At 52.7% G+C, this 12,675-nt stretch overlaps 1 protein-coding gene across 1 annotated transcript in view; it reads right to left on the reverse strand.

Moving 5' to 3' along the window:
* Positions 1-1,731: 1,731 nt before the first annotated feature.
* The window catches only part of ZFYVE1 (zinc finger FYVE-type containing 1), a 72,594-nt gene continuing 61,650 nt past the window's right edge, over positions 1,732-12,675 (reverse strand). Inside the window, exons 4-11 of the mRNA XM_049770359.1 lie at positions 11,462-11,568; positions 9,045-9,153; positions 7,972-8,069; positions 7,766-7,883; positions 6,771-6,941; positions 5,934-6,114; positions 4,467-4,580; positions 1,732-2,189 (exon numbers count right to left, since the gene is read on the reverse strand). Of these exons, the coding sequence (XP_049626316.1) occupies positions 1,957-2,189; positions 4,467-4,580; positions 5,934-6,114; positions 6,771-6,941; positions 7,766-7,883; positions 7,972-8,069; positions 9,045-9,153; positions 11,462-11,568 (1,131 nt within the window). The 3' untranslated portion in view covers positions 1,732-1,956. The remainder of the gene's footprint in view (positions 2,190-4,466; positions 4,581-5,933; positions 6,115-6,770; positions 6,942-7,765; positions 7,884-7,971; positions 8,070-9,044; positions 9,154-11,461; positions 11,569-12,675) is intronic.

The raw sequence follows: 12,675 nt of genomic DNA on the forward strand, positions 1-12,675 counted from the left end.
GTACTTGCCTTGCATGCAGAAGGACGGTGATTCAAATCCCGGCATCCCATATGGTTCCCTGAGCACTGCCAGGTGTGACCCAAAAACAAAAAACAAAAAAACAGCAAAACCCATGATGTGATAGCTTTAGTCTTTAAACATTCTTAAATCACTAAAGTCAGTTAAGCTCTTGCCACCCTAGAAATAGGCCTCCCGTCTGCCCCCAATGCCACCTCGAGTCCCATTGACCAGAAAGAGGACACAGGAATTCCTGACGAAGCCAACAGAAGAGGCCAGCAGAGTCTGCATTCACCGGAAGATTCCTTTATAATGGCGAATCTGGAGAATACATGATTCGGGGGGGCCTTGGTAATGGGGCCAACCAGGGACAGGAAGGGAGCAGATCTGAGAAGGACCAACATCCCCAGGTTTCGTTTGTCACACAGACACCCAAGGATAACCGCCACTGCTGCCCCCAAAACCCTACCCACCCGCCAGTTAAGTCCAGAACAAGGTCGGCTGCGCTGAGGAGGGGCCTTTGGAGTGAGGGTCCCCCAGGAGGCCCGGAACTCAGCACCACAGTCTCTTCCAGTCACAATAGACAAGGATGTCCAAGCTCTCGATGCAAAACAAAGTTCATGTGGCTAGTCTTGTGAGGACGGGAATGAGAATTTGTTCTTCTTTTTTTTTTTTTTTTTTTTTTTTTTGGTTTTTGGGCCACACCCAGTAACGCTCAGAAGTTGCTCCTGGCTTGGGGGACCATATGGGACACTGGGGGATCGAACTGTGGTCCGTCCAAGGCTAGCGCAGGCAAAGGCAGGCAAGGCACCTTACCTCTTGCGCCACCGCCCGGCCCCGAGAATTTGTTCTTAATGGTCTGTTGAATTATTCATCTGGGCTTTAAAAAAAGAAACAACTAACAGTCCCTTCTGTGCTGTTTCCCTGGAAGGTTTCTCATGATCGCCCCTCAACCGCTGGAGGGGCCATATGTCTGGGAACAAGGAATTAAGACACTTTAAAATAAGCAATGAAAATCCTAGTGCAACACTCAGAAGCAGATGGTGAGTGCAGGGATTGGTGGTGGGGAGGGAGAGAAGAGGGAGGTGCCTGAGGAAGAGAAAAGAGGGCACCCCAAATCAGGAGCTGGGGAGCAGCCTTTGGGAAAAGCCAAGTGGATGCACAGGCAAAAACATCAGCCAGCAGGAAGGGACTAGGCCAGGCCTGTTTGCCTCCTGGGCATTGCGCCCAGGTTCCAGGCACACCCTGTCCCTTGCACCCACCCGCATGCCCCTGGGTCAAGGACCCCCTTGGCCCACTCTCCACTCCACCGGCTCTGGTGACCTGCACGCTGAACCAGGTGGTCTCGCATGAACTTGGGCTGGGAGTCGGCCAATCGACACCCCACCCCAGAACCTAGCCCAGAGGCTGCACCGAGCCAGAGTTCCCAGAAAGCCCACTTGCCTCAGCCATCAGGAGGCAGGAAAGGGCCAGAAAAAGGCAAGAAACTTCCAAGGGGTCGCGGAGAGAAGCAGCCAGAGGGGATGATCACTGCAGTGGCTTTGGAGCTGGCTCGGTTTTGTGGGGAAGACCTATTGCCACTGTCACCTTATTGTGCCTGTCCTGGGGATCACCTGGCCCTTCCCTACAGCAGCTGAATACACACCAAGTTCCTTTTCACAGGTATAAATGGGTGTATGTGGATGTATACATTTGTTATCTATTGTTAACATAAATGCAATGGATGGATTCAGGTTTCTTCCCCTGGGCAGAAGAGGTTTATGCCTTGGGGCCTGCCACCAGGCACCCCCTGGTCGGACAACTGCCCCACCACTTCCTCCCACCGAGGAAAAGTGGCTCCCAGAAGAGCTGAGAGGACGCATGATAGGTGCCCGGGAGGAGGGCCTAGCCTCAATGCGAGTTCTGTTTCTAACCCTGAGAACCTAAGGAATTGTGAAGGACTCCAAGAGGGAGCTGGGGTTAAAGGTCGCCGGGCTTTTTATTGCAGTTAAAGCAGACTCGGACAGGATGGTCCCAGCCTCTCGAGGGGACGGCCCGGCGGTCGTGGGAGCACTCGTCGCAGAAGCCCTGTCCGCAGGCCCGGCAGTGGTGCTTGGAGAGCTTGACGCTGAACTCCTTCCGGCAGTTGTGGCAGTGCAGGATCTCGTGGTCGGGCACCCAGTAGGCGGGCCTGGCAGCGTCCTTCACCAGACCTGAGGCAGAGAGGGAGTGTGGTAGGCAGGGCCTGAGAGGCGGGCAAGCTGACCACCCAGGACTGCCTCCAGAGCACCTGCTGTGCACCCCAGATCCAGACCCCTCGTGTGTTTACTGAACAATCTGGGTGACCCAAAGAGCAGCGGCCCTGACAGACGCTGGACAGTGGGGGTGGATGGAGATCCAAACTGTCTTAATTCAACTCCACTGAGAACTGAGAAGCAGCCACCAGAAGAGAGGATGTGAGTGCCCTGGGGCTTTGGGTCTTTCACAGAACAGTCTACCTTCAAGAGCCGTGTTCCAGAAATAATGAGTCTTGTAATGAGTCGTTCTTTGGGAGTTGGGTTGAGGTTTGGTACCCCCTACTCCCTATCTGTGGAGGATAAGTGAAACTGGTCTGGTAGTAATTCCCCGCAATAAATAATCCACACAGATATGGAGGTGATAGCAGGCCAGAAACTAACACCACAAGCTCTTCGCCCACAAGCCAGTCACTCCACCGAGAGAAACCACAAGCCTAGATGGCAGCCCCCTCCTAAGCTCTCCTGCCTCCCATTTTTTGAGATCCAGAAAAAGCCCCTCCCCAGAAGGAGGGGAAAAAAACAGATGAAAGGCAATGGGAAAACAAGACCAACAAAAAATAATTAAGATACAAACGGGGGGAGGGGGGGGCAGAGAGGTGGCACTAGAGGTAAGGTGTCTGCCTTGCAAGCGCTAGCCAAGGAAGGACTGCGGTTCGATCCCCCGGCGTCCCATAGGGTCCCCCCAAGCCAGGGGCAATTTCTGAACGCTTAGCCAGGAGTAACCCCTGAGCATCAAACAGGTGTGGCCCGAAAAAACAAAAACAAAACAAAACAAAAACAAATGGAGGGGCCGGGTAGGTGGCGCTGGAGGTAAGGTGTCTGCCTTGCAAGCGCTAGCCAAGGAAGGACCGCGGTTCGATCCCCCGGCGTCCCATATGGTCCCCCCAAGCCAGGGGCGATTTCTGAGCACATTGCCAGGAGTAACCCCTGAGCGTCAAACGGGTGTGGCCCAAAAAACAAAAAACAACAAAAAAAAAACAAATGGAAGGGGCCGGAGAGATAGCATGGAGGTAGGGCATTTGCCTTGCATGCAGAAGGACGGTAGTTCGAATCCCAGCCTCCCATATGGTCCCCCAAGCCTGCCAGGAGCAATTTCTGAGCGTAGAGCCAGGAGTAACCTCTAGCGCTGCGGGGTGTGACCCAAAAACAAAAACAAAAAGATACAAGATATTATACTATACTATTTCAAAGGCCTCAATTTGCATCACAGAGTCTAACACACTGGCCTGGGGCCTGACACCCCAGGAGAGCTCTGTCAATTGGGCACCACTGGCAGGTTCCATGTCCAGGGCAGCCCTGCCGTTGCCAGTATCCAAGGGCAGAGGCAGCCTCCCCTCCAGCTCAAGCAAACCTGCCCACTCCTACCCTGAGCTAAAGACAAATCATTTGCTTCCCTGGGAGGCACAACAAAGATCTCTTGACCATCTGCCTGGGCAGCCTGGATCTCTCCCCTTCACCAGGCCAAACTTGCCTGGGACTGTCCAGCCCAATAATGTAAACCCTCCCTGCGCTGGTTGGTTCCCTGCTCTCCCTCGCCCCATCCTGAATGCATGCATCCTCCATCTGGAGATGAGTGACCATCTAAAGCCGAAACCAGTAACAGCTGTCAGCCACACATTCTTCAATGTGCTAAAGGGCACCCCCCTTTGGTTCTGCCATTCCTGCCTAGAGCTCTGCCCTTGCACCCAGGCAGGCTCCACAGAGCCGTGCGCGTCTCCCTGTGGGAAGTGTGAGGCCTTCTAGACACTAACTCCAACTTAGAGCCAAGGAAAAAGCCACAGGGTGAGGCCTGAAGACTACACGGAGAAAAGGAGGAAAGAGAGTGGAGTGCGGCTGAACCCAGCCTGTTCCATGGCTGTCTCGTGACCAGCACTATGGCCACACTGCCACACCGGCTCAGAATTCCAGGCTATGAGGTCCAGAGCAGAAAAAATGAGCCTCCTGACTGACAGCTGATAGCTAGGGTGTTGGGTTTACAGCTTTACAACTTCCCAACAACTGTTTTGTGGCAAGAGAGGGCACAAGGGGACGGGATGAACACAAGACTTTGGTGTGGTACTTGGCAGAGGCAAGCACAGGGAGGTGTTTCAGATGGATTCTGGCTGCCCAGCTCCACCCCAGTGTGTGAGCAAGGACACTGTCCTGCCCCTCAGCCCACACACATTGTCCCCATGAGCAGCAACCCAGGCCCACCTAGTGGTATGTCGATGGCTGTCACCACGGCCCCCAGTGTGTTCTGCACAGCCTCGCCCACCTTCCGTGCAATCAGTGTCCCGCCTTCATCGTCAGCCTGAGCCTCAGTGACATCTGTGGACAGAAGATGAGGAGAAGCCATCAGGTCTCAGTCAACTGCTAGATAGAAAACTCTGGGGACAGCCACAAAGCGCATGGGGTCATCATCCCAAGGGACCCTGAGTTGAGCTGAATGTCCACAGGCTGCGGGGTGAGTCAGCCTGAAATGGTGCAACACCTGTTAGTCTACTTTGCACCACTCGGAACTACGATCTCCACCCCTTATTTCTATTTTGTTTTGGGGCCACACTTGGAGGTGCTCAGGGTTTACTAATGGCTCAGAACTCAGGTACTGGAAATCAGATCAGCTGCCTGCAAGCCAATGTCCTCCCCACAGCACTATCTCTTTGGCCCTCACTGGCTCCCTTTTAGGTAATTCAGAAGGGCAGGGCATCAGGGCTATAGGTTCCCTGATGGCTATGGTATCCCACATGTGAGGCTGAGTCTGACACAGACCACACATGTCCCATCGAGGCACCATCAATCAGGGGAAGCCCTGGTGGCTGCCAAGCACCCACAGGCCTGACCACTAACTACTCTGCCAGAAGTAACCCCTGTAGAAAGATGCCGTTTGGAGGCCATGCCTAGTGGTGCTCAGACTACCCCAGCACAGAGCTGGCAATCACCCTGGTGATGCTTGTGGGGGATAAGGCCGTTCGGGCATCAAACATGAGTTGCCTGAATGCAGGGCATGTACTCAGCCCAGTGAGCTACCTCCCTGGTGTCTATTCACTTTTTTTTTTTTAAATAAAGCAACTAAAAAGGTATTGGGCATGTTTGTTTGTTTGTTTGGCTTTGGAGCCATATCTAACAGTGCTTAGGAGTCACTCCTGGCTCTGTACTCAGAAATCACTCGTGGTTGGCTCAGAGGACCATATGGGGTGCCAAAGATCAAACCCAGGCTGGCCACAGGCAAAGACAATTGCCCAACAGGCGTATCTGTTTTGTTTTTGGACCACACAGGTGTGCTCAGGGCTCACTCCTGGCTCTGTGATTCTGGAATCACACTGGTAGAGTTCGGATAACCATATGGCGTGCTGGGGACTAAACTCGAGTTGGCTACGGGTAAGGCAAATGCCGGACTCTGGCTCCAGAGGTGCTGGGTATCTTAGACATAGATAGAGCCTTCTCCAGGGAATACTCGGTCAGGCCCTGATCAGGCCCTGATCAAGCCCTGTTTAGGAAAAGGAGCACAGGTCCCTAGCCCCTGGAAATCAGGACCTCTGGGGTCTCTGGTAAGGAAGAGTAGAGATAATATGGCAGGCTGGGACCAGGGCTGGGACACAGGGGAGTCCAAGGAGTCCAACACCCAGGGCCAAGGAGCGAGGTGCCTCCCTCCACCCCTGGGACTCACGGGCCCCAGGTTACCTAACTGGATGCTCCTGGCTTCGTAGCAGTTGTCGCACACCCGCACGGGCGCGGGGCCCCAGCCCCGCTCGGGCACTGGCCTGGTCTTGGAGGAGCAGCTGTCACAGAAGCCCTCCCCACACGCCCGGCAATGATGCTTGGTGTCATTGTCTTTAAAGGATGTAGCACACTTGCTGCAGCTCTGTTCCAAGGCCAAAACAAACAAGCAGGTACCGTTGGTGTCTGCTCCACTGAGCAATTCCACAAGACCCAGGCTAGGGCGGCTGAAATGGTGACTATCATTTTATTCCCAGAAATGCCCAGAAAGGTGCCTCAAATCTACAGGGCTGAGACACAGGATTTCCAGGAGGGACTGTGCTAAATCTAGCCCAAAGAACCACCAGATTCGTTTTATAGCACTTTCTTAAAAGAGCTTCTGGGAGGTAAGTGGGGACTTCATTTCCAGTCAGAAAATGCATGAGCCAAAGCAGGGTGTCCCCTGGCCATGAAGGCACTGGGGAAATCTGTATATAGAGCTAAGGCCAACCTTAGTGAACCTGACAGGGCCCCTTTCCTCCACATTCTCCATCTTATGGCCTCAGATATCTGCACAGTGTAGTCCTTGCAAGAAATTAGGCTTAAATCTACCACAAAGAGAAAAATGTGCACGGTAACTCAGGGAAATGGGGCGGGCTTCAGAAAATACTGGCTGCCTCAATGGATCTTGCCCTTTGCAGTGCTCCAGGGGTTAAAGGACTGGGAGCGAAGGTCTGTCTCCTCACAGAACACACAGCACAGGACAAAGGGCAGAGGAGCAATGGCCAGGCCAAGGTGTAGGGGTGTTCCGCCACAGCGTACCAAGATCTGAGAGTTGGGCCTCCAGTAGGCAGGAGCGATCTGATCAGTCAGCCAGGAAGTCACAGCCTTGGTGGGCCCAAGGCTAAGCTCAGACACTGACTGAGCCATGAAGTTCATCCCATCCAAGAGGCGCTGAGCAGCGTTGTTGTTGTCCTTCAGAAAGGCATCTGTCTGAGAGAAAAAAGCAGGCGCCCATCACAACCTGGGTAAAGGCAATGGAAGGGGGATGGGGCTTCTGGCAAGTTGTAGGCCTCCTGGGGCCAACTCTGAACCACTAAACCTCCAGCACAGAAGAGTAGAAACAGAGCAGGAACTTGTTGGGTCTAGTTGGTCTCATAGCCCACCAGGCACCATCAATTTGGTGCAGAGTTGCTCAATTCAGGACTGATTTTGTCTGTAACATCTACACCTAGAGCAGCAGTAAAACAGGTAGGTAGGGCACTAGCCTTACTATTACAGGCTATTATACCAGGCCAACCCAGATGTGATCCCCAGGCCCGTGTAAGATCCCCTGAGTCTACCAGGAGAGATCCTTGAATGCAGAGCCGGGAGTAAGTTCTAAGCAACAATAACAATAGTAATAGATTTACCACCTCTCCAGTCTCTCCATCTCTACTATTTTTGTTTTGTTTTGTTTTTGGGTCACACCTAGGGGTGCTTAGGATTAACTCCTGGCTCTGTGCTCAGAAATTGCTCCTGGCTAGCTCAGGGGACCATATGGGATGCCGGAATTGGAACCACAGTCCGTCCTGGATTGGCTGCAAGCAAGGCAAATGCCCTACCGCTGTGCTATCTCTCTGGCCCCATCATCTCTACTATTGATGCAAGAAGGGGAAATAATTAAGCATCTAGAAAGACTCTCCTGATCATACTTTTCTAAACCATCAGCATCCTGAAATGCATGCATCAACCTGAATTCTAGGTAAGTCTCACTTTCTGCACCACAGGTAACTAACTGGCTGATACAGGAAAGAGAAGAAGACAACGGTCCTTACTCCAGGCCACACATGCACAATCTCCGTCCGCACAACCGTGTCCACAGGATCTTGGTTTCCAAACCAGTACTGCCGACTACGATAGACCACCCCGCAGTTGGGACACTCAATCACGTATCTGTAAGGAAGGCACAGAGACACTGTCAGCCAGTCAGAGGCCCAGTGACCAAGACACCAGTCCCTTGGAGCCAGTCGCTTTGACTCACCCTGACCAGGCGTACTTGGCGAGGCCCATCCAGGGGGAGTCGGTGGAGGCAGATGTCTTGGGCACGACACTGACTTCCTTGCCTCTCTCGTAGCAGGCCTGAAACAGGGGACACGCCGGCGGTTCTCGCTGTACATTCCCACTACCTCCTCACCTCCCTAGCCAGAAGCCTCCTCTCGCACCCAGCCCTGACAACCACTTCAGCTGCAGGATGACTGACCCCAGGTTTAGCATCTCAGAAGAAAGCTGGTTTTGCTAAGGAAACTGGGGTCCTGAGTGATCATGGACTGAATGGACTCAATGGGGGCTGAGCTACTAGTGACACCTGGCAGACAGGAGCAAGCAAGCAAGACTGAGTCCCTGAAGAACAGGAGTGCTGTTAAGAAGAATAAACGTAGTCGGGCCCAGAGAGATAGCACAGTGGCATTTGCCTTGCAAGCAGCTGATCCAGGACCAAAGGTGGTTGGTTCGAATCCCGGTGTCCTATATGGTACCCCGTGCCTGCCAGGAGCTATTTCTGAGCAGACAGCCAGGGAGTAACCCCTGAGCACCGCTGGGTGTGCCCCCCCCCCAAAAAAAAAAAGAATAAACGCAGTCAATGTCTGAGACCCACTTGTACAAGGCCATCAGAATATGGGGGGAAAGGACTGGAGAGATAACACAGTGGTAGGCAGTTTGGCTTGCATAAAGCCTATCCAGGATAGACAGTGATTCGAATCCCGGCATCCCTTATGGTCCCCGAGCCTGCCAGGAGCGATTTCTGAGCGTAGAGCCAGGAGTAACCTGAGTGCCACCGGGTGTGACCCCAAAAAAAAAATGAAAACAAAAAAGAATATAGGGGGAATAAAGCTTCAAAGAGAAACTGAGGAGCTCCAGCCACAAATAAGGTATGAGCTCATTTGATGAAAGCGAGATGAAAGCGCCCCCCCCCCCCCCAATTCTGTGCGCTCTGAGTCTATAATGTAAATAGCAAATACATGGGAAGCAGCAAGAAGCAGACACGCCAGCCTTTCCCAGCAGAGCGTCTGATCAGCCAGCCAAGGGCGGGAGCAGGGAAGAGCTCTCCACACTCACCTTGCAGGTGAAAACTCGGTTGTCATACTGGTGGGAATACCGGCAGCGGCTCTTGGCTTCGTGGGGGACCCCTTCTTTCCCATGGTTCATGCTGTTCTTACAGCCAGCCCTGAGGGGAGTCCAAGAGCTGACACTGAGGCAGGGGAAGGAGCCAGTCCCCTTACACAGAAGTCTGACACTTCCCTCACACTAGTATTGACAGAGGCAGAGCAGACAATGCAACCTTATCTGAGGAGAAAGGAGAAAGGAAGACTATGGGAAAGAACTACTTGTCCTCCAAGAAGGAAGGGAAGAACAAGACATCAGACCTCGATATACTTGACACCTTGATCCACTCATGGATTGGAACAATAGCACAGTGGGTAGTTTGCCTCACATGCGGCCAACCCAGTTCGATTCCCAGCATCCCGTATGATCCCCAGAGTCTGCTGAGAGTGATTTCTTTCTTTTTTTTTTTTTGGTTTTTGGGCCACAGCCAGTGATGCTCAGGGGTTACTCCTAGCTATGCACTCAGAAATCGCTCCTGGCTTGGGGAACCATATGGGACTCTGGGGGATAGAACCGTGGTCCATCCTAGGTCAGCATATGCTTGTGCCACCGCTCCAGCCCCTAAGAGTGATTTCTGAGGAATAATTACTGAACACCACTTGGTGTGGTCCAAAATATCCCCCCCAAAGATGAGGTACTCAGGGGAACTCAAATATCCCAAACCCATAAAATGGGAATTTAACTAGAGCTGGCTGCCAAGATGCCAGACAAAAACAGATCTCTAAAACTTGACATGGCACTTATAAGGAGGTTGGCGCTGATCCAGAAAACCATCCAAACCAAAGCAAACCTCTGCAATCTGACCAGGAGAGCAGCTATCGGGATTTTGGAGTAGAGAAAGGGAGTGAAGGGAATGTTCTGAGAATGCAGAAGTGATCATCCCACTGATCCTCCACACTTAGGCTCCAAGCAACGAGAAGGGCAATCACAAAGACAAGGACATCCTAGTTCCATTTTCCAGAAGGAATGCTCCAGAAATAACTCTTTGTTCTCACTAGCTCAGAATGCCTCATAGAAGCAGAGTTCTTTTTAGAGTGAGGGAGGGAGGGAAGGAAGGGGAGGCAGGGGAGGGATGAAGGGAGAGGGAGGAAAGGAAGAATGGAAAGGGGAGGGAAGGAAGGGAGGGGGGAGGGAGAGAAGGAAGGAAGGGAGGGACGAGGAAGGAAGGAGGGAGGGAGGAAGAAAAGAAGAAGGAAGGAGGGAGGGAGGAAGGAAGGAGGAAGGAAAGAAAAGAGGGAGATAGAAGGGAGGAAGGAGGGAGGGAGGGGAGGAGGGAGAGAGGGGAGGGAAGAGGGTGGAAGGGTGGACGGAAGGGAGGGAAGAAGGGAAGGAGGGAGAGAGGGAAGGAAGAAAAGAAGAAGGGGAGGGTGAAAGGAAGAAAGAGAGCGATAGAAGGGAGGAAGGAGGAAGGGAGAGAGGAAGGGAGGAGGGAGAGAGGGGAAGGAGGGAGGAAGGGAGGAAGAAAGGGAGGGAGGAAGGAAGGAACAGAGGGAGATAAAAGGGAGGAAGGAGGGAGGGAGGGAGGAAGAGAAGTAGGGAAGGGAGGGAGAAAGGATGGGAGGAAGAAAGGGAGGAAGGAAGGGAGGGAGATAGAAGGGAGGAAGGAGAAAGGGAGGGAAGTAGGGAAGAAAGGAAAGAAGGATAGAAGGAAGGAGGGGAGGAAGGAAGGAGGAAGGGAAGGAAGGAAGAATGGGAGGAAGGAGGGAAGGAAGGAAATAGGGAAGGGAGGGAGGGAGGGAGGAAGGGAAGGAAGGAAGGAAGGCAGGAAGGAAGGAAGGAAGGAAGGAAGGAAGGAAGGAAGGAAGGAAGGAAGGAAGGAAGGAAGGAAGGAAGGAAGGAAGGAAGGAAGGAAGGAAAGAAGGAAGAGCTGGGGGGCAAGGTTCAATAGTCTGTTGCATTACATCTTGGGGTTTTGCTACAGACATGCCAAAATTTGAGCATCACTACTGTCATACCCAGCTACAGTGTGGTCCAGAACTGGCTGCACAGACATCCCTTGATGCTGGTCACAGAGGAGGGATCTCAAGCACACCCACAACCCAGATGCGTCCCTCAGGAGGGATATTCAAATGGAAATGCAGCACCGTAAGTCAGTGGTCCCCACGCGGGACTCACACTGGCATTGTCAGATGAAGCCTTCAAAACACCATTGCCCCACCTCTCGGATATCCCTTAAGTGAGAACCCTGGGAGGTAAGGTTCGGGTTTCAATCCTTTGGATGATTCCAAAGTGCTCTGTGCCTTTGCTCTCACAAGGAAAGAAATCCTTCCTTCAGCCAGTGAGGCCCAGAGCCCCCTATGCCGTGCATGCACGCTGCTGTCATAAACACCCTCAGTCCTTCTTCCCTGAGCACAGACGGGCTCACTTACCCACAGCTGAGGCACAAGCAGGAGCAGGTGAAGTACTCATCTGGGAAGAAGGAGCTGTGCGCCATCTGGTCATCCGGGATCTCCCCACTGAAGCGGTCGCTCAGGGCCTGGAGGACAGAAGGTGACATGAAGAGGAACTGTCAGGTGCGAGGCAACTTTCCACTCCTTGATTTTTTTTTTTTTGTTTTTTGTTTTTTGTTCACATTGGCAGCACTCAGGGGTTACTTCTGGCTCTATTCTCAGAAATCGCTCCTGGCAGGGTCAGGGGACCATCTGGGATGCCGGGATTCAAGCCACCAAACCACCATCCATCTGCATGCAAGGCAAATGCCTTACCTCCATGCTATCTCTCTGGCCCCCACTTCTTGCCTTTTGTGAGGACTCTGTGCTGTGGGCCTATTTCTTGCAGATCCCATGGCTGGAAGAAAATGTATTCCCAGGACTCTTCCTCCCCCTCAACCTTTTGGGCCCAAGTGGCACCAATCCTGGAAAAAGGAAGCCTCAAAAGGGGCAGCTATACTTCCCAAACGGTCAGATGTCAACCAAGTTCCGAGCCTCTCTGGAGGAACCTGGAGGACCTCACCGCCTCCCACACCTGATCTTCCATTGGAAACCACCACAGACACTGACGAACATCCATTTCATCTTTGGGAAACTAGGACCAAAATATGGAGATTTGGGGCTAGAGCGGTGGCACAAGCCATGCACATGCTAACCTAGGACAGACCGTGGTTCAATCCCCCGGAGTCCCATATGGTACCCGAGCCAGGAGCGATTTCTGAGCGCATAGCCATGAGTATCCCTGAGTGTCACTGGATGTGCCAAAAAAGCACAAAAAATAATAACGGGCCCAGAGAGATAGCACAGTGGCATTTGCCTTGCAAGCAGCCAATCCAGGACCAAAGGTGGTTGGTTCGAATCCCGGTGTCCCATATGGTCCCCCGAGTCTGCCAGGAGCTATTTCTGAGCAGACAGCCAGGAGTGACCCCTGAGCACCGCTGGGTGTGGCCCAAAAAACAAAACAAAACAAAAAATATAATAATAACAATATGGAGAATAACAATACGGAGACTCGAGGTACACAGAAAGGCAGCGCTAATAAGGAGCTATAGGGCATGGCCTGGGCTTCTGTCCCAGATGAATCACAGGCAAGCATCTGGAATTCACTAAGCTGAAGAACTATCCCAATGGAGAAGGGGACACAGTCAAAAAGC

This window comes from Suncus etruscus, chromosome 3 (genome assembly GCF_024139225.1).
Source record: "Suncus etruscus isolate mSunEtr1 chromosome 3, mSunEtr1.pri.cur, whole genome shotgun sequence".
Classification (NCBI taxonomy): domain Eukaryota; kingdom Metazoa; phylum Chordata; class Mammalia; order Eulipotyphla; family Soricidae; genus Suncus; species Suncus etruscus.